The sequence below is a fragment of the Pezoporus wallicus genome, unplaced genomic scaffold (genome assembly GCF_028554395.1).
Source record: "Pezoporus wallicus isolate ANWC-B61680 ecotype Strahan unplaced genomic scaffold, APGP_CSIRO_Pwel_v1 contig_7910, whole genome shotgun sequence".
NCBI classification, from domain to species: domain Eukaryota; kingdom Metazoa; phylum Chordata; class Aves; order Psittaciformes; family Psittacidae; genus Pezoporus; species Pezoporus wallicus.
In genome coordinates this window covers 658,920-679,890 of record NW_026641702.1, presented here as the reverse complement: position 1 = coordinate 679,890, position 20,971 = coordinate 658,920, and the positions used below count along the sequence as shown (strand labels likewise).

General features: G+C 38.1%; 3 protein-coding genes across 6 annotated transcripts in view; 1 reads left to right on the top strand and 2 right to left on the bottom strand.

The window, feature by feature from the left end:
• Positions 1–1,689, bottom strand: part of PPP1R13B (protein phosphatase 1 regulatory subunit 13B) — an 87,092-nt gene extending 85,403 nt beyond the window's left edge. Inside the window, exon 1 of the mRNA XM_057425008.1 lies at positions 1,486–1,689. The gene's annotated coding sequence lies outside the window, so the exon portion shown is untranslated. The remainder of the gene's footprint in view (positions 1–1,485) is intronic.
• A 4,146-nt stretch (positions 1,690–5,835) lies between these two features.
• Positions 5,836–20,971, top strand: part of TDRD9 (tudor domain containing 9) — a 73,364-nt gene continuing 58,228 nt past the window's right edge. For all 4 annotated transcript variants that reach the window (XR_008974306.1, XM_057425002.1, XM_057425003.1 and 1 more), the window contains exon 1: positions 5,836–5,978. Coding sequence is in view for 3 of the 4 variants with exons in the window: in XM_057425002.1 (XP_057280985.1) it covers positions 5,836–5,978 (143 nt within the window). In the remaining variant the exon portion in view is untranslated. The remainder of the gene's footprint in view (positions 5,979–20,971) is intronic.
• RD3L (RD3 like) lies at positions 10,049–12,007 on the bottom strand. Its single transcript, XM_057425005.1, has 2 exons — positions 11,709–12,007; positions 10,049–10,859 (listed from the first exon to the last, which is right to left on the bottom strand). The coding sequence occupies exons 1-2, from the start codon at positions 12,005–12,007 to the stop codon at positions 10,562–10,564; spliced, it is 597 nt and encodes a 198-aa protein (XP_057280988.1). The 3' UTR covers positions 10,049–10,561.

Here is a 20,971-nt window from a genome sequence, read left to right as displayed (position 1 = left end):
CATCTGTTCATTTGAAGCTCCATTTTATTCTAGATTTTATTTTCTGTTCCCTTCTTCCTGATGGTTTTAGTTATATGTAGAAAAAAAAACCAAAAAACTTTCTATTTCTCATTCATTCTTCTTTGGTGAGGACACACTGAAAAACCAATACAGAAATGATGAAAGTGATGAACCAGCTAACACATACCAAGGGAAGATGCAACTACAAGGAAAACTGTGGAAGAAATGCCAAGAATGCATAAAAGATCAATGTTGCCTATTCTTTTCAGGCTGAGTAACGCTATACCCACCTTTTTTAAAAAAGCTTTCAGATAAATGACTGGCATTTTACTCCTAGTATGTATAGCTATTAAGCAGAGGTATACATTTTGAAGAAATTAATCAGCTGGTAAGGACATCAAGCTCCTAAGTATTCAAGTACCAAATATTTAAGTTACTGCCAGATACCACAGTCAGAGAGATTGAAAGGCAAAACTTTAATCAAGCTGAAAGATTTAAGATGTTTCAGTGAAGTAGTTAAAAAGATGTACGTAAGCATTAAGTCATTAAAATGACTTAAATCTCTTAATCTTCTCAAAAGCAGATTAAGCTAAATTTAAACAGAACATGATATGAAGTCCAGTTTTGATTTTATACACTGTGTGTCCTTGGTACAGAATTCAGTATGTGCCATTTTAAAAACTGATTTTTGTAGGATAGTATAAGTTTATAAAGTCTCCAAAATATGATACTAGCTATGGAGTTACTTTAACAGCTATCGGCAAAATGCCTTAATGACCCATCCTATTGATACATATATTACTTCTGAATTTTCAGGAAAAAAGAAAACCTTTTCCAGTCAAAGTTTGTTTATGTTCATGTTAACTGTTGCCACACTGCATGATTTCATCATTCCTTTTTAATTCTGATCATTTCATAAGCTTAAATGGCAGATGAGGGCACATGTAACATAAATTTTCTCCTACCATATGGGCACATAATTACTTACTCCCTTGCAAAATTTGTGGTTAATGGAAGGGCCTTTCAGAGTAATTCCTTACCTCTAACTGAATATGAAAGACAAGAAATGACAGTTGCCAATAATGTACTTTTTAAAAACCTTTGTAAACATTTTGCATTGTGTTTTAGTAACAATACAGTTTTTACTTTTAAACCTTATAGAACTAAGAACTCCTAAAAAACTATGAGGTTTTAAAAAAGAACTTTTTTTTTTACTGTTAATTATTGCACCACAAGTTGACAAAAAGCTGAGAATTAAGTCCTCACACTTGGCATACCATTTACATTTTAAAAGTAAATGCAGTAAGTAAATTTCAAAAGTCCTAGCCAAAAAAAAAGATATCATTAGGAAAACAAAAAGAATGCTTGAAATGTCATCTAATTCTATCAAAAAGTTTAGTGATATAAATTTGGTCTTTTTCAAAGCACTACTGAAAAAGTTTAACATGGAACTTGGAAGAACTGTAGAAAACAAAAAATGCTTACTCTAAAAATGAGGTTAACAATACACTCCAAGACAGTTTGTCCAACATGTTTAATTCCTTGTTGCTCAATGGATTTTTTTCTGTCTCTGATTACAGCAGATGGATCAGGGACAGTTTTAGAATTAACTTCCCTATGGTTGTAACTTGCTTCATTTACAGTAAAGATGATGAACCAACAAATCCATACTCCCAAGAAGAGAAGAGGTCTTTAATGATGGCCAGCACCAGAGGATTCTGAAACAAAAGACACGATTTAGACTGTTCAAACAGTAGAGCAAATCAACTCAGGAACACAGTTCAGAACCTAGAAGAGAAAACTAACATCTCAGCATATGAACTGGCATGTTCTTGTCAAATTGCAGATTCTGTATCAAATAAAACCCTCAAACTACATATATAAACTTGGTCAATACTAAAAATCCTCCTTTGCAAGCTTTAAAGCACTATTAATAGGCAGTAAAGGGTTCCTTCTAAACTGAGGTTTATTTATGCTATTATCCTTAACTCAACTGGGCAGTATTTTCACTAATTGCACATTTAAAAACGAAAATAATGTTTGCATACACAAATTCAACTGGAAGCAAATGGGCTATCTATCATGGCTCAGAATGTTAACTGAGATACAGCAGTTCATGGAAAACTGAATTCCAGTGTGATGTCAGAAGAAACTGTCCATAAACATCTAAACACTACATTACAGAAAACATTAAAATACACATTCAAAATACAGGTTTACACTTTTTAGTTTCTTGACAGCTAAAGCAGCAGTTACTTGTGAGATTGTGCTGATTTAAGCCATTCCACTAAATGTTTTTTACTATTATTTTAAATAATTCCTCCCCCCCCCCAAGTCATTCTACCCCTAAAACTTATGCAAAGGACAGTTTAAGACAAGACATAGCATCTGTGCAAGCTCAAAGATGTTTCTAGGTTGTAAAACCACCAATACAACTAAAGCTACGTATTTTGAAGTAATCTCTAAATATTTTCTAAATCCGTAAGTTAAACAACAAACAAAATATGCTAAGTTAATTCTTACTGCACTCATTTAAAAAAATAGAACAGGGTATTAGATATTTAATACTCACTATCTGCCACTGCTTTTTTTCCTGAAAAAAAAAAAAAAAAGCTGAACAATGAAAGTTTAAAAAATTTTTTTTTCAGATAAACTTAATTATACGACTTATGATTTGCTAATTTAGCTTGAACAAGCTCTAACAAGTGTACAACATGTATTTTCCATGATACATTTCACTTTAAAAGACACTAAACTTGATACTGATTTTTTAAAAGTTGTTTGTTTTTAATTAACCTAGGCTCCATGCATTTAGAAATTGCAGCCATCAAGATCTTACTTCCTACTTTAATTCAAAAGAAACATATACATAATGGTACTTTTTTACATAATATATGGATATACACAGACATAACATACGGATGTAAACTGAAGTGGTAAGAATACAGTTTGCTTTACAATCTTCCTTTATGAGTAAAATAGTTTCGTTTACATTGCCATTGTAATTGTTCTCTAAAATACTGATTCACAGCAATCAGACAAAAATAGATGAAAAAATTCCTCATGAGGAAGACTGTCATAAGAGGTTGTTCAATCTCCACCCTTGGATACATTAATTTGAAATTCAAATTAATGGCAATGAACAACCTCATCTACCTTTGATTTAACTACTTAAACAGTGGTTTGGACCAGGTGAGCTCAAAAGATGCCAACCAATCTAAATTATTCTATTACATACTCTTCTACAAATATACGTATTATTTGCAAAATTGTTCTCCAAACTGCATAAAAGGCTACAGCTATTTTCACTTTAAAATAATGCTTAGCATCCAGGGGAACCATATCAAGGTTTTGGCCCTCAAAACCCTACACCATCACATCTATTATCTAAATCATAAATAAAAAGAAAAGTAGCATGACATGAACACAAACTTGAAAAGTCTGTCAATTTTGAATTCTCTTTCAGCAAAATTGTTAAAGCAAAATTTAACATTTTTTTTTTCCCCTCTCTGCATGTGCAACTACTTTTATTTACTTAAACTTGTAAATGTAGTGAACAGCTTTAGACATGCTACAAATTATTTGGACAAAGCTAGAGAAATGTTGAAGTAACATCACTCACCTGCTCCCACAGCAAGGGGTTCCTTTCCCTGTCAACTCTGTTTACAGTCTCTAACATTTCATTGTTAGTGACAGCTAGTAAAGGGTTTGGCTTAGAATTTTTTCAACACAGCCTAAATTGAACAACAGGACCTTCAAGACACTGTGATCTGTTATACCCTTTTGCTCTGAGGAACTTATGCTGGTTCGTAATTCAAATCTGGACACCATTCTAAACTTTTATGGCAAAGATGTGGACTTAAGTAAGAGTGTTAATTTGTTTGCTAGGTATTTTCAAGAAGTGATTTCTAATTGTTAAGGATATTGTCATTTACAAACCTTATATATAAAGTAACAGCTAATGAAAACTGTAACGTGTAACTTACCACCATATGAAATTTTGTAATAGGCATAAGCTGTTAATGCTACACCAACCCATATTTCTTGATATACCGTAGTAAAGTAGAATTTCATGCTTTTCAATGACTTTGGAATCATGTTCTGCATCATCTGAAAATTGTAAGAGTTTTGCCATGGTGAGTTTTGCAACTGGCCTCTTACCTGCTGTACTTCTAATGTATATACACACTCCTGATACATATCAGCAGCAGTTTACATGTTTAAAAAAAAAATTAAAAAAATCCCCAAACATGCAGAAGTACATACTCCAAAGCACAGCAGTAAAAATTCAGAGTTAATGTCACAACTTATGAGCTAAGACAATAAAAAATATTAAACTACAGCTGATAAAAGGAGGCAAGGGTAGCCAGCGTCAACACAACTGGGAAATATATGTGCTTGTTAAAGCATTAAAGCACCTTCATGGTAATCAATGCATAATTATAGAAACCCCCCATTTATTGTGTTTGGATTTAAATTCTATCAAATTTATTATTGTGGACAGATTTCGTGAAACAGTATTGTGCTTTCACCAATACTATAAAGAACACTGCACCTCCCCAGAGCTTCCAATACTTGTAGTTTCAGATTACCAGGGCCAGAGTAGCAGTCATTCTGCTAAAAATAAGGAAATTGAATAAAAAGGGTCTTCCTACCACTACAAAACACCAAGTAAGTGCTATTTCCCAGGAACACCCTGTTAAACCTGGCAGAAACCTGTCCCCAAGACACGGATGGGCGCAACGCCGTCCAGGCCTGTTTTCAAATCTACCCGGGCTAACGCTGAATTTGCTTTCTCACTGGCCTACCACCATAACCCCAGCGCAGCCCAGGGGACTCGCTGCCCGACCGTGGCCTGACCCCCAGGCCCATGGAGAGGGGAGGGAGTAACGGCAGGGCTTGAGCTCCGCTGATCTCTCCTCCCCCCATATCTCCTTTCCCAGGCTGACCCACAACCACCTCCCCGAGACAACCACCGCGATGCCCGCTTGCAGCGGGCCAGCCGAGACGCACCGTTACAGCGGGAAGCGACCCAGCTGCCAGAGAAGGTCACCGAGCACACGCCGCCTCCGCTACCGCCGCGGGAGATGCTGGGAAAGGACGCATCACCCAGCAAAGTCGTTGGAACGCGACAGGCGCCGCTGCCGCGGAGCGCCCCCTACCGCTGCGGAGGACGAGAGCGCCCTCGATATCCCAGTTTCTACCTGCATCCGCCCGCACCTCACGCTCCTCAACACCGAAGTCCTGCCACGTCCCCGCGCCCCTTCAACCGCTCCAGGTCCTTGCCCAGCCCTCAAGGAGCTCATATCGCTGTACAGACCCGTGCGCAGTCTCATAGTCCTTTCTTAGCGCCTTACTCCAGCCCCCCGCGAAAGGAACGCACTAGGAGCCCCGTGCAAGGACAACGCTGGGATTGGCTTGAACCGAGTCTTCGTGTAGCGTGTCACTTAGAGAATGCTTCTCCTAAAGGACCGGGAAGCACCCGCCGGGTCAGGTTTCGAAGGGCTGAGACATCTACGTGCCTGTGAACCACTTCCTCCAGGCGACGAACAGTACACAGCGACTGGGGTTCCAGAGCACCTCACGGCCACTGTTCCGTGGGTGTGAGCGGGAAACTGACCACCCACCGACTCGCGTGGCTGGGAAAGGCGAGAGTCCCTTACCAGCGCAGGAATGAACCTGCGAACACGCTCCGCCCTCCCCTCTGCCCCTCTTCCCTCCCTTCAGCCTTCCTACAGCAGCGGAACCGGCCCTTTCAGTCACGGGGCGGGGTCTGGCTGAGGGCGGGAAAGAGGGTCGGCGTGAGGTATGGAAGAGTAGATGTGTGTTGTCGCCATGTTGCGTAAACTGACCGAGGAGCAGATTAACGACTGGTTCGCTATAGGCAAAACTGTGACTGACGTCGAGTTATTGGGCGGCACACTGCCCAGTCACTCCCGTGCCCCTCTTGCTATGCAGGAGCCATTAGCAGCTGTAGGGTAAGTGTGGGGTACTGGGCTGCTGATTTTAGCAGCCAGCAGGTGCTCCTTACGCCTAAAATGAAGGGTTGTCTGTGAAGGCACATGTGGCCTCCCTTTCCTGGAGAGTGTGTCTGTGGGCCTCGGTGGGCAGGGTGTTTTTACATGGTCTGGACTGGCTCTTGTGCTTCACCCACCCCGTGTGGGCCTGGATGGTGGGTTGTGTATTCCAGCTTAGCACCCTCAGTAATGTTTGTGGCTGTTAAATAAAGCCAGTAATATTTCTGTAATACTTAGGGTTTGACAAGAGGTTCTTGAACCCAACTGAACTCTAAGCCATTAAAATCTACTAAGTAACATAGGAGAAATTAGTATGATTGATCGAGCCTTATCTGCCTAGGCAGAAGCAAATCTTTTGTCTTTGATAAGACATATAGCTTTTTTTCACTCAAAAGCCTGAACAGATAACACAACTGCTAGCCCCCACAGGTAGGTTAACAGAATTTACTTTCACAGGTTGTTTTTTTTCTGTTTTTCTTTCCCATCTGTAGAACAGAGAGAGGGGGGTTATGCACCCTAAATAGCCATTTCTGTATGTGTGGACAGAATTTTTCATCATTAGACACGTATAAAAGCTTTGAGCATAGATGGTAGGCGCATGTGTGTTCTGCTGCATACTGAAAAGAAAAAGGTGTGTTTCCATAGCTATGTTTTGTTTCACAGTTCTGGAAATGTGCTTATGTTTAGGGAGGTTTTGCAGAACTTCAATTTTGGAAAGGTTTAGGTTCCATCAGAAGATGTTTCAGTTTTATTCACTGGTTTCTTAAGAAAAAGTTTGAAGAGCTGAAAACAAAAGAGTTTCTCTCTTCCTGAGGCTGTTTGTAGCACAGTAGTCTATTTTATTATTTTCTTCCAAAATCTTGGTTTGTTTCTTGGGAAAATCAAACCAAAAATTACATCAAATTTTTTAAATGCTTATTTATTTTTACTTCAAGCAGGATATGCTATTAGTGATGGAGATGGCTTTCCTACTTCTTCCATCTAAGTTTATGTGTAAGAATATGTAAGATTAATACCAAATTTGTAATGATAATAACAGGTGTGTTACTGCACACGAATGGGTGTAATAACTAATATTTTACAGAGTTGTTACTGAGACGGTCTAACGGGATCTGAAAGCCTCATGTCTCCCGTAAAAAGACTTGTAGAAGGTGTTTTCTTCCTCTGCCAATGATGCCTCGTTTTTCAAGGCTTTTAAGATTATCTTGTTAACTATCTCTAGTGTAGCAGTATTAGTAATTGAGCATTTTAGGGAAAGATAATAGGTCTCAGAAATTGTGGTTGGAGTTTTGATGCTTAAATAGCTGGTTGACGAACTTTTTATGAATATGTTTAACTTCTATGAATATGTTTAACTGAATGGAAGGTAATTTAGACCCTTAAATCCTTCCTTGTTATCAAAACAATTGTGGCTCACATTAAAACCCTTAAAGGCTTAAGTGTAGAAAAAATGGTTATTCTTTCTTTGATTTCTTGCATTTCATAGGTGTAGCTTTCACCAGGTTAGCCCTTTTTTATAGCCACCTTATTTGGCTGAAAACATTGCATGCTGTTTGTTTTGCCCATTGATATCGTTATCACTCACCTTTATGTAACCTGAGTAGTGTGTGTTGGCTGCCTGCCCATTTCAGAAATGCCAGCTGGGAGAGTTTAAGGAACAAAATAGTCTCAGATCAGCTCATGAAAATCCTGTGAGTCATAAATAAAAAGTGATTAAAGAAACAGTTCTCAGCCAGTTATCTTCAGAGAAATGATGATTGACCTACAGCCATCTTACTGCTCCCTGACCTAAAGGTAAACTGAATTCCAGAAAGTAGCTCATCTTGGCTAGCAGACTGAGGTGCAGATTCACTTTACAGCATTCTGCAGTAAACCTGGCAGATATCTTTAAAATACATTTGACTTTATTTAGCTTGTCTTCATGCTCTTACACCTTTGCTTTTTCTATGCTTCTCTCCACTTTTTATCTGGAGAGTATACCTAATATTTCCATCAGATTAAAGTGTTCATATTCTGTGTAGTTACCTCTTATTTCTGTATTTGAAAAAAATGGACAAAGTGAGATCTTAGTGGCTGGCATTTTCCCATCCTCTGAATAAATTTATTAACTGTACCCTCTCCAATTCCCAGTTTGGTTTCTCATTTCCTCCCAAGTGTGGACACTAGAACCGGATGCAGTAGCCTAGTATCAGTTTCATCAATAGAACATGTGTATGAAAGTAGGTAAGCATTTTTGTGTGTTTCCTTAGCATTTCATTGGGATTTAACACTAAATTGGGTCTGATGCCTACATACATTTAATTATTATCTAGTGACTGCCTTTTAGCATATGGTGTAGTATGATGGTCCTTGTGGACTTGGAAGACTGTATTTGCTTATATTAAAGTGAAATTTATGAAGATTGGGTCAGCTGTGTCTGGGTGCTTGGTGTTACGAAGATTTGGTCAGCTGTGTCTGGGTGTTACGAAGATTGGGTCAGCTGGGTGGTTTCATTTTTGTTGTGTGGTTTTGGTTTTTTTCCCCTACTTGTTTTTGATGATCATAAAGGTAAGTGGACTTTGCATCTTTAGTAACCTACCATTTTCCTTAAAATAAAATTTGTAACTTAGATTTTTAGGGCTTTTTTCACCTATTTTCCGTTAGAAAGCTGTGAGGGTACCGTTTTAGGAAACAAATTTACATGAATTGTCATTGCAGGAATCTTGCACCTTTGACCAAATAAAAGTTATCTTCTGAAACCAGTATTATGGTTACCTTCTTTACTATGGGAAATGTACTTAAGTTTAATTTTCTGGGGAGTTTTATGACTAAGGAGAAACCTTTCTTTCAAACCGTTCCTGCCCTCATGCAGGGACTCATGTCTGGATTGTTTAGAACTGCATGAGAAGAATCTGAAGCCCTTTATTTCTGCGTCATAAGGCAGAGTAAGTTGAGATCAATGCTTTTGCTATTTATCAATAAACTGGTCACTACACCAAAGGAGGGTGAAGAGTTTGTACCAGCTCTGAGTGCAGATATAATGAGTGAAGCTTTGTGTGTTTAATTTATGGAAAGTTCAATACTTTTGGTATTGAGCTGCAATTTTTTATTATTCTAAATTTGTCAGAACTGATGTAGTCTAGTTCTCTAGTGCTTTGTACCTTAGGTGTATGCAGGAGTTGTGATAGTTTCACCTTCTCTGTATATTATGTTCCTCTCTTATGTATTAAATGTCCTCTAGATTCCAAGCTTTCCAAAGGTGTGGGTTGGTTTGTTTTAATATTTTTATTTGTTAGGAAAATACTCTGCCATTTGTTTCACCCAATTTATGTTGCATTATTAGTAAATTCTCTCTTGGGTGGGGGTACAGCTGTGCAGCACAAGGAAATATCTTCCAGTTGTGTTACCACCTTGAGAGAATCCGCATGTTTTCTTCAGTATGTTTGAATCAGAGGAAGCAATTTTACTGCATGTTTTCAAGAAAGTGTGTTTTGTGAATTGGGCCGTATGAATCTTGCCCATTCTTTATGGTGCTGCAGACAGATTAAAGGGAAATCTGGAGATGAAGAGGTTACATAAGGCAAATAAGAATTTTTCTATACAGTGGTAGGAAATGTAGTAAACTGAGTTCTGGCATATGTTTTCATTGATTTTTCTGCTCCAGTTCTCTGCTGTGACCGTAACTGCTACATATCAGATCAGTCTTATAAAACTTTATTATGAATCCACAATGATAGATCATGGCAACTGAAAACCATGAAATTTTGTTAAATTTAAAATGGTCACCTCTTGCTTTGGAATTGATCTGATGATTCTTCTGCTATTCTATAAAAGTACTGATTTGATGAAAACATTGAAATTTAATGCAGACTCTTGACTTTCCGGGTAGCTTCCAATCAGTAAAATGTAGAACTTTCTGAAATGAAAAATTCATTAATTTCTGGAAGAACAGAAAGCTAGTTCTTGAATGCTTTTAAATGTTTGATGTTTTCATTTAGTTGTCTACCGTTACTGTACTTAAGAACATGTGGGGTACAGTTCAGGTTAAAAAAAAATAGAAACACTACATGCAGCATGTTATAATTTCAGACATTGTTTTCATTTTAGAATAGTTCTTGACTTTGAGAAATAACTATTCAGCTCCAAAATGTATTTAACAGTTTATTTGGTATAACTGATACTATATTAAACCATTTATTTTACACAGTATAAGTTCCCGTAAAGCCTAAAAGCTGTGTGACAAATACAGAGGTGTTTGCCTAAATCTTTGTGGATTGATGCTAATTCAAAATATGGAAAGCAGTCCTTTCTTGTTTAAATATGTCTAGCTCTATATGGCTAATCTACATTTTTGGTTAAAAGGTGCCTCCAAACACAGTATCTTTAAGGAACCATAAGGATAAAAGGACTTTTGTTTACTGCATACTAGCTCTAATCGAGGATTTTAATTTCTGAACTTGGAAAAAAAGAGGAGCATGGCACATTTCTTATTGCCATGTTTGTGGATGGCAGTCACAAGAAAGCAATGTTGAAGGCTACATAGCTTTTTTGAAAGACAAACTAACTTAACCTGACGGGTAGTAGTAGGGTAGATTCCAGATTCTATCAGAGAAGGTGGGAAACATGCTTTGTGTATTTTTGTCGACATAACTTGAAACCGTGGGAATTTCATCTTTGTCCGATTTGTTAGAACTGTCTCCACGCAGGCTGAGATGGTCAGAGCAATTTGTATTCCATGCATCTACCATTTGGTCTTGTTGATTTTCTCTCTCACTGGTGGCAAGAAAATCTTTCAAAACTTGCTTGAATATGTAGACTATTTCCCAGGGTAAAACATCATTTTCTGCCAAAACTTCACGAAATCTAGAAACAAGAAAAATTGAAATCTAATCATCAGTGCTGAAAATGCTTGTTTCCTCTCCCCTCTTTGGGGGCAGGGGAAAGGAGGAGGAAGTGACTGCATTCTGGTGTCATTTATTCCTTGCTGCCACATTTCCCCAGCCCCCACCCCCCAAAAGATTATAAGAGGAAGAAAGCTCTAACAATGTACTGGATGTGGTTCAGCTGTTACGAGGATTGAAAGCTACTGTTATTTGGCATGCTTTATTTTTTTTCTTTAGCCCATCTGTGTAGCTTGATTTAAACTGACTTTGCCCTTAGGTATATCCTGGGCTTTAAAAGGTACATAGCCTTGTTTGCTTGTTTCTGCATGTCCCTAAGAAAATGTTATTAAAATACAGGCAGAGGTGAATTTTTCTTTGTAAAATATGGGGGATTTATTTGTTTTTTAAAAAAGTTTTGTGTTTGGTTTTGTGGTTTTTTTTATACTGATTTGCTACTTTGAGACTTACTTGCCAGTGAACCTGTGTTTCTGCATAACAGTGCATTGCATTAGTCCTTTAATTTGATTTTTGGTTTTTGGATTACTATTTAATAAATTATGGGGATAAATAACTGAGAAAAATCTGAAAGTATTGGGAGGTCATGTGTTTAAGCATGTGAGACTTCCCTTGCTTTGTATTGGACCAGGAAAATCCTTATTAAAAACTTCCTTCCAATACAGCGTATTAAAGATGTAATTTTTAAAACACCTGTGAAAGTGTGTTCCAGTTTCTGGTCATTGTTACTTTGGACGAAAGATCAGAGCCACATATAAGCTTGAATTAAGTAGAAGAAACATTTATAATAGAGTAGTCAAAGTAAAACAATTACCTGCTGAGAACAGCTCCTGTTTGGTAAGGCTGGATTTGTGAGCACAGAACTTCAAGCTGCCGTTGCTCAGTAGCTGGAATTGTTGCTTGAGGGTTTTGATAGTTCTTCAGCCAGTTGTAATCCAAGCCAGTCTTCTGGACTTTTTGTTCCTTTTCAATCTCTTGCACTAGTCTTTCACGCTCTTTCAGGTGCCATTTTAACTCCCTCAGTAGGGTTTTTATAACTACTTCTGATCCAGGATATCTTGTGGGTTTGTAGGAATCATTTTTTGACCATTTCATCCAGCCAAAAAGTGGCATTTTTAAGCTCGGGGAGGGGGGGGGGAGTTTATTTCTGTCCAACTTGTTTATACTGGTAGACTTGCTTCTGAGCAACTGAATGTTTAAAGGAAACTTTATTAATAATACTAAAATATTTTGCAGTACAGTATGAGTAGTGATAACAATAATTGCCAAACCATAATTAAATCTGACAAGCCTTTTATAGTATTTTCTGGTTTCTGAGTTAACATAAATATGTGAAGTTTACAACATTTAAAGTGCATATCTGTCATCTTGGAAATATTTTTTTTTTTAATCTTGATTTCAAAAAGAAAAAAAAAAGTCCAAATCCCACTGAACAAAAAAAAAACCCAAAACAAAAAAAAACCTCCACAAACCCCCCAAACCAATGAAACAATAACACCCTGTCCCCCAAACCAAAAGAACCGCAACAAAACACAGAACCCCAAACCTCCAAAATTGGGTGTTACGTGTACATTTAAAAAGTGATTAAATAAAGCGCTGGAACTCTGCGTGACCTGCTTTTAAAAGCTCTGTATCACTTTTTATTTTAAATAAATTCTTGTTTATATAGCCTGGAAGCAGAAATCTGGTGGAATAGGCTTTTAAATTACAGTTACAAATCATGCATCCAACGAGCATGCTAGTTGGAACAAATTAACATAAATTACCTTTGCAGTTTTCCGTCAACTGTTGTTTCGGGTGAATTTGCTTGAAGATCTCTTACTCTAGCATATCCTCTTTCCAGGGTTTTACTACTGCTGGAAGAAAACAAGGTGGTTTTCTCTTTTCCTTTTTTTTTTTTTTTCATTTACTCAAACTGTGCTTAGAAAAATGACTTTCTGTACTGAATATGACAGTTTAAGTTTTTCTGCTTTTAAGGTTCTTTTTCATCCTCTGTACCAGAGAGAAGTAGTAATCCATTTAACCTAACATGGTCTCTCAGATACTTTCTACAGAGTCCATTAAGATCTCCTACCTTTGAATTGAGTTCTGCCAATGGCAGCAATATAAAAAAGGTGACAATTTCAAATGCTTGTTGCTAAATCCATCTAAACGTATTCTTGATTGTGAGATGAATAACGATGGTCTGAAGCAACTACAGACGAGCTTCTAGCTAAAGTTAAGGCTGTCGTATGATGTGATGCTTGGCTCTGCATGGCTGTAGGTCACAGTATAGAGCTGTATTTTTATGCCTGTAGAGTGCTAAAAATAACTGTGTTGCGTTTATCATCAAACTATACTTTCGGGCCATTGAGGTGCTAGAAGACTTATCTCCCATTAGAGGGGCTGTTCTGCTGTCCCTTTTAAACAGCTGAGAATAGCTTTTCTGTAGTAAAGATCATCTAAAGCCTTTGTTAAGTAAGTGTTGACAGAAAAGAGCTATTTGACAGTTGCTCAGGATTTTGTTGCTATATTAAATACTTCTTCCAGATGAATTTCATCAGTCTCATGGTACTACAATTTTTATTAATGCATAGCTGTTAGCATTTTTAGTTAACATTTCGGATGTGTTTAAAGAAGCCAGGCTGTAACACCTACAGTGTGCCATGCAAGACACATAAATCTAATTAAAGGAACAGAATTATAAAGAAAAGTGAATTAAGGTCAAACTGATCCCAGAATTGTAAGTCTTACCATGGACATTGCTTCTTCTCAACTGGCTGTCAGTTTCCTGCTCCCTCTTTCCTTGGTGAGTTTTTTGAGTATATCCATTTTCAAGATTCATTTCTTGGGATGGCATTGTGCGCACTGAAGGTCGCTGAAGCAGCCATTTTCCATTCCAGTAATCTGGTCTCTTCCTATTAATCTAAACAGTAGTCATGGTCTGCAAAATGCCTTCTCTTCTGTTCGTTCTTGTTCTAATGACTGTCTTTGCTCCTGTAAGTATTTTTCATTCCTACTTTTTTGCCTTCTGTTGGTGTGTTGAACTGTTGGGAGAGCAAGGGTTCTGTAAATTTGTTCTAGATGTCATACAACATAAAGGATGATGTGTATGGCTGTTATTAAAGTTGATACTGCTTATACATTGGAAAAATTCAAATGTCAGTATTAATCCTCTTCAACTGGAAGGTTTTCACATTGCATTCTATGTGGTACTATGAAAAGGAAGGGAGCTAGGTTTATGATGACAGAACTGTCCTAGCAGATTTTCAGATGAAAGTAAAGTGCTCCTTGCCACCTCCTTTACAGCACAGCTAACATGTCTCCACTTTTTTCTCCACTATCAAATCTGAAAGAAAACCGCTGTACAGTGTAAAACCATTGTAGTGTCTTTGCAAATTAGAGCTGCATGCTGGAAGGTGTGCAAATTAATTGAGAAACCGACTCCAATTGGTTTTATGGTTTGTTGGGGGAGGGGGAGAGGGTTTGTTTTTTTTACCTAATTTTTCATTGTATCCTCAAACTTTGTGACTGGATACTGACAGTGATATTTATCTTTACATTGGTAGAACAGTAAAGCTGAAAATCTGTAGTGCTTCTACTTCTGTATGCATTTCAGATCTGTGTTCAGGAAGAGATGACTGCTTATGTGAGGCAGGCATTGGGAACTGGAACTTCAGAGCAGTATTTTTTGGAGTTGTTAGCCAGTAGCTAATCCTGTAAGCTTTGTGGAAAGTTACAGTTCCATCCAACTATCCCTAAATGTACTCATGGTTTTGCAATGCTGTGTCAGGATAGAAGTTCTGGCTCACTTTTGGCTGGGTCTGTTCTCTGAGGGCATTGCTCATTACTGAGTTTCTCTTTATTAGTAGCTAGTTATAATTTGACCTGGGGGAGGGAGAAAAGGCTATATTTTAATTCTTCTCAGCGTTTTGTGGGCAATTTCTGAAATTGCAATAATAAAATGACAAATGGTATGAAGTCTTTTACTACTTGTCTTTACGTTTCTAGCTTTTTTTTTTAATGTTCTTTGACTCTTCATTGTTGGGGAATGACATTTTAGTCTCCTTACCATTCATCTAGCAATCTTGTGCTTTCCTTCAGTCTGTAAATTTAGATAACTTGGAGATGACATGGTTTTAAAGCTATTTGTGGTCTTAAGCTTCTGAATCCCTCTTGTCTTTGGCATTTTGTGACATTACTTACTTCTGTAAATTTTCTAAAAGTTTCAGTCCTAGAACTTCTTTCTTACTTACCAAACCAATATCTCTATAGTTTCAGTTTCCCTCTTCTGAACTGTTCTTTGCTGCTGTTAGTGACTAAAACGCACTGTAATGCTTGAGTAAGACTAGTTATATAATGAATAATTTTGCCTTTTTTTAGTAAGCCATATTGTACTCTGCCACTGCAGCAGAACAGTTGTTTGTGAAGTGGTTTGGTGTTTTGTTTTTTTTTTTCACTGTAAATTAACCCCAGCGGTCTGTTTGCCTAATTAAATGTTAAGTGAAGATTCTTTGAACTTTTTTAAACTTTCTTTCAACCTCTTTTTACTTTGTTTTCCTAATTTTGGGGCAAGGAATTTAATGAATTCTTAAAGCATCTGTTGCTTCTGTAACTTAATCGTCTTTGAACTGCAGTGAGCAATATCTACTCTTATGTAGGTAAATGAGAATGGGTGTCTTTTCATATAAGTGTTTCTTGTCTTTTTCTTAAGATAGCTGTTCCTTTTTCTGTAGCTTATTTTAGGCTTGTTACCCGATGCTGTTCTCAAATTGAACTGAGGGAACAGCAAGGGTTGCTAGAGCCAAAGTGGAGATTTCCTTTCATAAATCAGTTCAGACGGTTTTAGTGGTCTTTCCTTTCTTGTTATGGCAGCTCTGGGTTCCTCAGCAAAGTCTTATTTCAAAACAATAGCCTTACAGGAGCACATGCTAATTGAAAATTGATTGGGGAAATAAGGGTGGCAGCCAGTGAATAAAATACGATCTTTTTCCTTGCATCCCTGTGTAAGACTGGTTATTTATTTATATTTTATAATGGCTATGTACAGAGCACTTTAAAACCTTGGTTTTAGCTTATTTTTATCCTGTGGACTTCATGGTACTACATGGAGAAGCTCTGATTGTGCAGCCATGAAGCTAGATGTATTGACTTGTGTCTTCTGTGCCATCAGAGCGTATGAAGAATAAATTCACCTTAGGAGTGGTTGAATAGGGCTAGGCAATCTAAAATAGGTTTGTGTGGCAGAACTTGCATAAGGAGGTTGTTAAGCTGTTGCATCAGTATAAGTGAGTGAAGACAATGAGAAAATGAACATGAGCCGGCAGTGTGCACTTGCAGCCCAGAAAGCCAACCGTATCCAAGGCTGCATCAAAAGGAGCCTGACCAGCAGGTGGAAGGAGGTGATCCTGCCCCTCTACTCTGCTCTTGTGAGACCTCACCTGGAGTATTGTATGCAGTTCTGGTGTCCTCAACATAAAAAGGACATGGAACTGTTGGAACAAGTCCGGAGGAGGGCCATGAGGGTGATCAGGGGCACCTCCCATATGAGGATAGGCTGAGAGAGTTGGGGCTGTTCAGCCTGGAGAAGAGAAGGCTGCGTGGAGACCTCATAGCAGCCTTCCAGTATCTGAAGGGGGCCTATAGGGATGCTGGAGAGGGACTCTTCATTAGGGACTGTAGCGATAGGACAAGGGGTAATGGGTTAAAACTTAAGCAGGGGAAGTTTAGATTGGATATAAGGAAGAAGTTCTTTCCTGTTAGGGTGATGAGGCACTGGAATGGGTTGCCCAGGGAAGTTGTTGCCCAAGGAGGTTGTGAATGTTCCGTCCCTGGCGGTGTTCAAGGCCAGGCTGGACGAGGCCTTGGGTGAGATGGTTTAGTGTGAGGTGTCCCTGCCCATGGCAGGGAGGCTGGAACTAGATGATCTTTAGGTCCTTTCCAACCCTAACTATTCTGTGATTCTGTGAATCTAAGACATCCATGCATGAAACAGTGGAGCAGTCTAAATGTATCTCTACAATAGTGACTGCTTTGTGGTGAGGATTTCTCATGAGTTATAGTGAATATATTTGTGTTCCCCATGGCTTTTACCTGTGCTTGTTTCATGACATTTGCCTTCCAAATACAGAAGTGAGAAATCATTGAGGTAGTATAACTTACATTCCCATAGTTATGTGGGTACACAAAGTGAGCATAATTTAAATGAAATTACTCTAGAATAGGTTAATCTGGAAAGATTTGGTAAATGTAGACACAGTCTCTAATAAGAAGGTGATACTCATAAGGACTGGCTCTATGGATCACCAGTCACTATAGCGAGCATGCCATCATGCATGTGATGGAACGGTCCCTACTGAGGCTTTGTGCTCTCTTTCACCCTTAAATTTGAGGCACCATTCCATTTACTGCTTGATTCATTCTGGTTAGTAGGAGGCTGTTACTAGTATTTACTTGATTGAAGGAATTGGAGTGTCAGTCTTGTGTGGTATTAGTCCAGTTCATCTTTAAAGAATTCCTCCTAAGACTGTGACAGTTATGTTCTGGGTATGTTTTGTACTGAAGAGATGCATCTAAACCCAGAACTTGCTGTGAGAACCTTGTTTCAAAGTGCTTTCAGCGACATTGGTGGCTTGATGTGAAGGCATGGAAGTCCAGTTCATGGCTCTAATCTTTAACCTGAAAATGCCCGTTTCTCAGAATGTGTAATCTGTTCTGGGAATTCCTCTTTTGCATCTTCCTATTTGCTAGCCCATTTGTGAGAGGGAACTGGACAATTAAGATATTCTGGAATTAAATAACTGGTGTGAGGCTACAAGGATTTAGCATTTACTGAAGTAAAAGTATTGCTTGCTTTTAAAGTTCTTCAGGGTTAAAACTTCTGATCTTTGTCAGTACTCTTACAGCTTTGTACCTTACCAACTAGGGGCCCTCATCTGTGTGTTGAAGGCAGAGCAAAACTAGAGTGAGAATATTTATGTACACTTGTGATGTAAGTACAACAGATAGTATATAGATTTAAATAGCTGAAACTTGTCTCAGGGAAATAGAATGAACTAATGTGAGATGCATGTTTTGAGGGTGCCAAATATACCTGGATTTTCACTTTATTGGTACAATAGCAAAGTGTAATTCCAAAGGAAGAATAAAGTTGAGGTGATTTTGTGGAGGTTTACAGGAAACTTCCTCTAGTATAAGCAGCAGGCATAGAGAAAACTGGGTTCTTACTTGGCAGTCATCATAACTAACCTTAATACCAGCTACTTTAGAAGATGTGACTGTTAATGGCAAGGTAGTATTTCTTAGCTAAAAAGAGGTGACAGAAGACAGAAGAATAAAAGTTCTCTAGGGATCAGCTGTTTTTCCAGTGTAGTGTTTTCTTGTGAAAAGGTATTGGTATGTAACTGTATTCTGGGAGAAAAAAAAGCTGCAAATCCAAGTCAGCTCTAAGCACAGCAAGAAGACTTTAGTCTTAACATACATGTCTTAACATCACATACTTCCTAAACTGACAACCAGGTCCTGTAACAAAAAAGAAGTCTAGTCAAACGTGGAGCTACTACTGTGGTTATGTGTAAGAATTAAAAATTCAATACTTCCTGTGCTGATGGAGTGTGCTGTTGGACAAAAGTGGGTTTTCTTGGCAGAAAGCCAGTTTGAAAAGTCGATAGCGACACACAGCAGTTAGCTCTCCTGTCTTCATGTGCCATTGGGCTGTGCTTTCAAACTGCCTTCCTAATTCTAGTTAAAAATGAAAAACCTTTAAAAAAAACTTCAGTTTAACCAAATATTGCACTGATGTGAGCAATAAGGTGTGGCAAATAGTGTGAACAGCTGGAGGAGCTTACTGTTTGGAAGATTCTATGGCATCTGTGCCATCTGAGATGCTGCTCACTCTCTGAGAAGAGTGAGATTCATTTTTGTAGCTGTCTGTAACTAGCAAGTTGGATGGTTTGCTTCCATTTATACACAGTCCCACTCTAGATTCAGTCATCAACTTTGCAGTGCATTTTGCTTTTGATTTGACAGAACAGCTCACTGTAGCCGTTTCAGGCTGCAGACAGATGATGAGTCTACCTCCTCTGATCACTTCAGACAGCGTTTGATTACTGCTTTCGCTTTTTAGCAACTACGAACGAAACTTGCCATGAGCCTACACCAGAGGCCTCTTGGTAAGACTCCTTGTTTGGTCCTTTAGTGTGACAGCTAACAACAGTAGTAATTCAGTTTTAACACTGTTAATTGACAGAAAGTTGTGTACGCTATTATTGTACTTCTGTTGCTGTGATAAATAAAATTGGGGTATGTTTGAAGGGATTTCTTCCAGTTGGACTGATTGTAGCATTAATGTCTCTGGTGCTGGTGACACTTCACTAATAGGCAGGGGAGTTGCAGGCTTCGGTTTGAAATTGGAGAGATCTTGCATTTGATACTTGTCCCTATTCACAGGTACTTTTGAATTCAGCATATTCTTCTACTTGCATTGTATTTTATTCAAAGATTACTTTAAACTGGATTTTATCAAGTTGATGGCCAAGTGCTTTTGTTTTAATTTTCTTATGGGGATTTTTTTGTTGTTGTGATTCAGCTGAGTTCCTTTCTTTTGTGGCTAGAGGGAAGGAATGAATTTTGAAGCTTTAGGAACTGTACATGGTTTGTGGAATGTTGCTAAAGGATCAGGAAAAGTGCTTCAGAGGATCTGTGCTTTTTATTCAAGTTAATAAATATGAACACCCAGCTAACTTCTAATTCATAACTAATTATAACACCATGAATTTACAGAATTAACTGTTTCATGTGTGGTAGAGAGGAAGTTGCTATGTGGCTTGTCACCATCTGCTACAGGTAATAGCTGCCTTCTTCCAGGCATCTTTACTTGACCTATGGGTGCAGAATGAGGAGCTTATCATCAGCGCATCTCCAAGAAGAGTCCAGTTCTTTGAAGCCTAGCAGTTCATCCCAGTCTCCCCCACTGATATAAAATCCCAGAGCAGTAGACAGAGGATTTGGGCTGTCTAATTCCGGCATTTCTGGTTGGTTTTCTTGGATTTTAACTGTTTGTAAGGTGTAAGTTGGAAGGTCTTACAGAGCTATTAGTTTGATATAGAAGAAATATTTCTGAGATGTTGCATTTACACAGTTTATCCAAATCCGAGCACAGGCATTCTAGTTTTGCAGGCTTTTGCAAAGTAGTTTTAGTGAATTCTCATTGTCTCTTCCTCTCCCCAGCTAATTAAGGTTTTAAAACAGGAGCTCTGAATAGTTTTGTGAAAAAGAGCAGTGACAGCTAGAGCAGTTGTAGAGTGAAGAACAGCTCTCAAGTGGAGGGGGGGGGTGCAACTCATCAATTCTTAGATTCTCAATCTGTTAATAGCTTTTTTAAATCTGTGTTTTAGTATTTAATAGCTTTCACTTGTTCTGAATTCTACTCATATTCTATTTTTGTGACTGATACACTATGGGCTTTGAATGACAGTATCTTATTTCTTTAAAGTTAGTGTATCTCTGCAAGTAGATTCGATGTTCTAAAAGCGTGGAACATGAACTGCCAGTTAAAAGGAAAGTGGTTTTGATATGTCCTTCAGTAAACCCAGTGGAAGGTTATTTACTGTCATGGCAAATGTTAAGTTATGTAAAGTGTCACATTATTTTAGTCTCAGAAAGGAGGTTTTGAAACAGTCTACTATATATATTGTACCAAAATTCTACAGCAAAATATTGCTCTGTATGCTATATTTTCAAGTGATTTCCCCCCCCCCCCCCCCAAATCTCTGAGTAGGTGAACAGCTTGTGTGTGTGATAGAAGTCATGACTTTGACCAGTCCTTCCCTTGCTGTCTTTGAAATGAGTGACACTAGTTTTAAGGTCCATGCAGATAGGGATTTTTTTTTTTTGGTCAAGTGAGGCAGAACATAAATAAGCAAACAGTACATCTATAGTAATTTTAAAAAATGGAGCTCTAAAACACTTTGATTTTTCAGTTGTTTGTCTCTAAAATGGAAGTGTTCTTGAAGTTACGTGGCCTTAAATAGGAGCTTCTGACCCAAAATTTAGTAGTTAATAGAAAAGTAACTGCAGTTGTATAACTGCATACTCCAA

What these genes read in the sequence shown, in the direction of transcription:
- RD3L (XM_057425005.1), bottom strand. Translation starts at nt 12,007, where the DNA reads ATGCCACTTTTTGGCTGGATGAAATGGTCAAAAAATGATTCCTACAAA. An exon ending in ACAGGAGCTGTTCTCAGCAG is followed by an intron (nt 10,860 to 11,708) that starts GTAATTGTTTTA and finishes TCTTGTTTCTAG; the next exon opens with ATTTCGTGAAGTTTTGGCAG.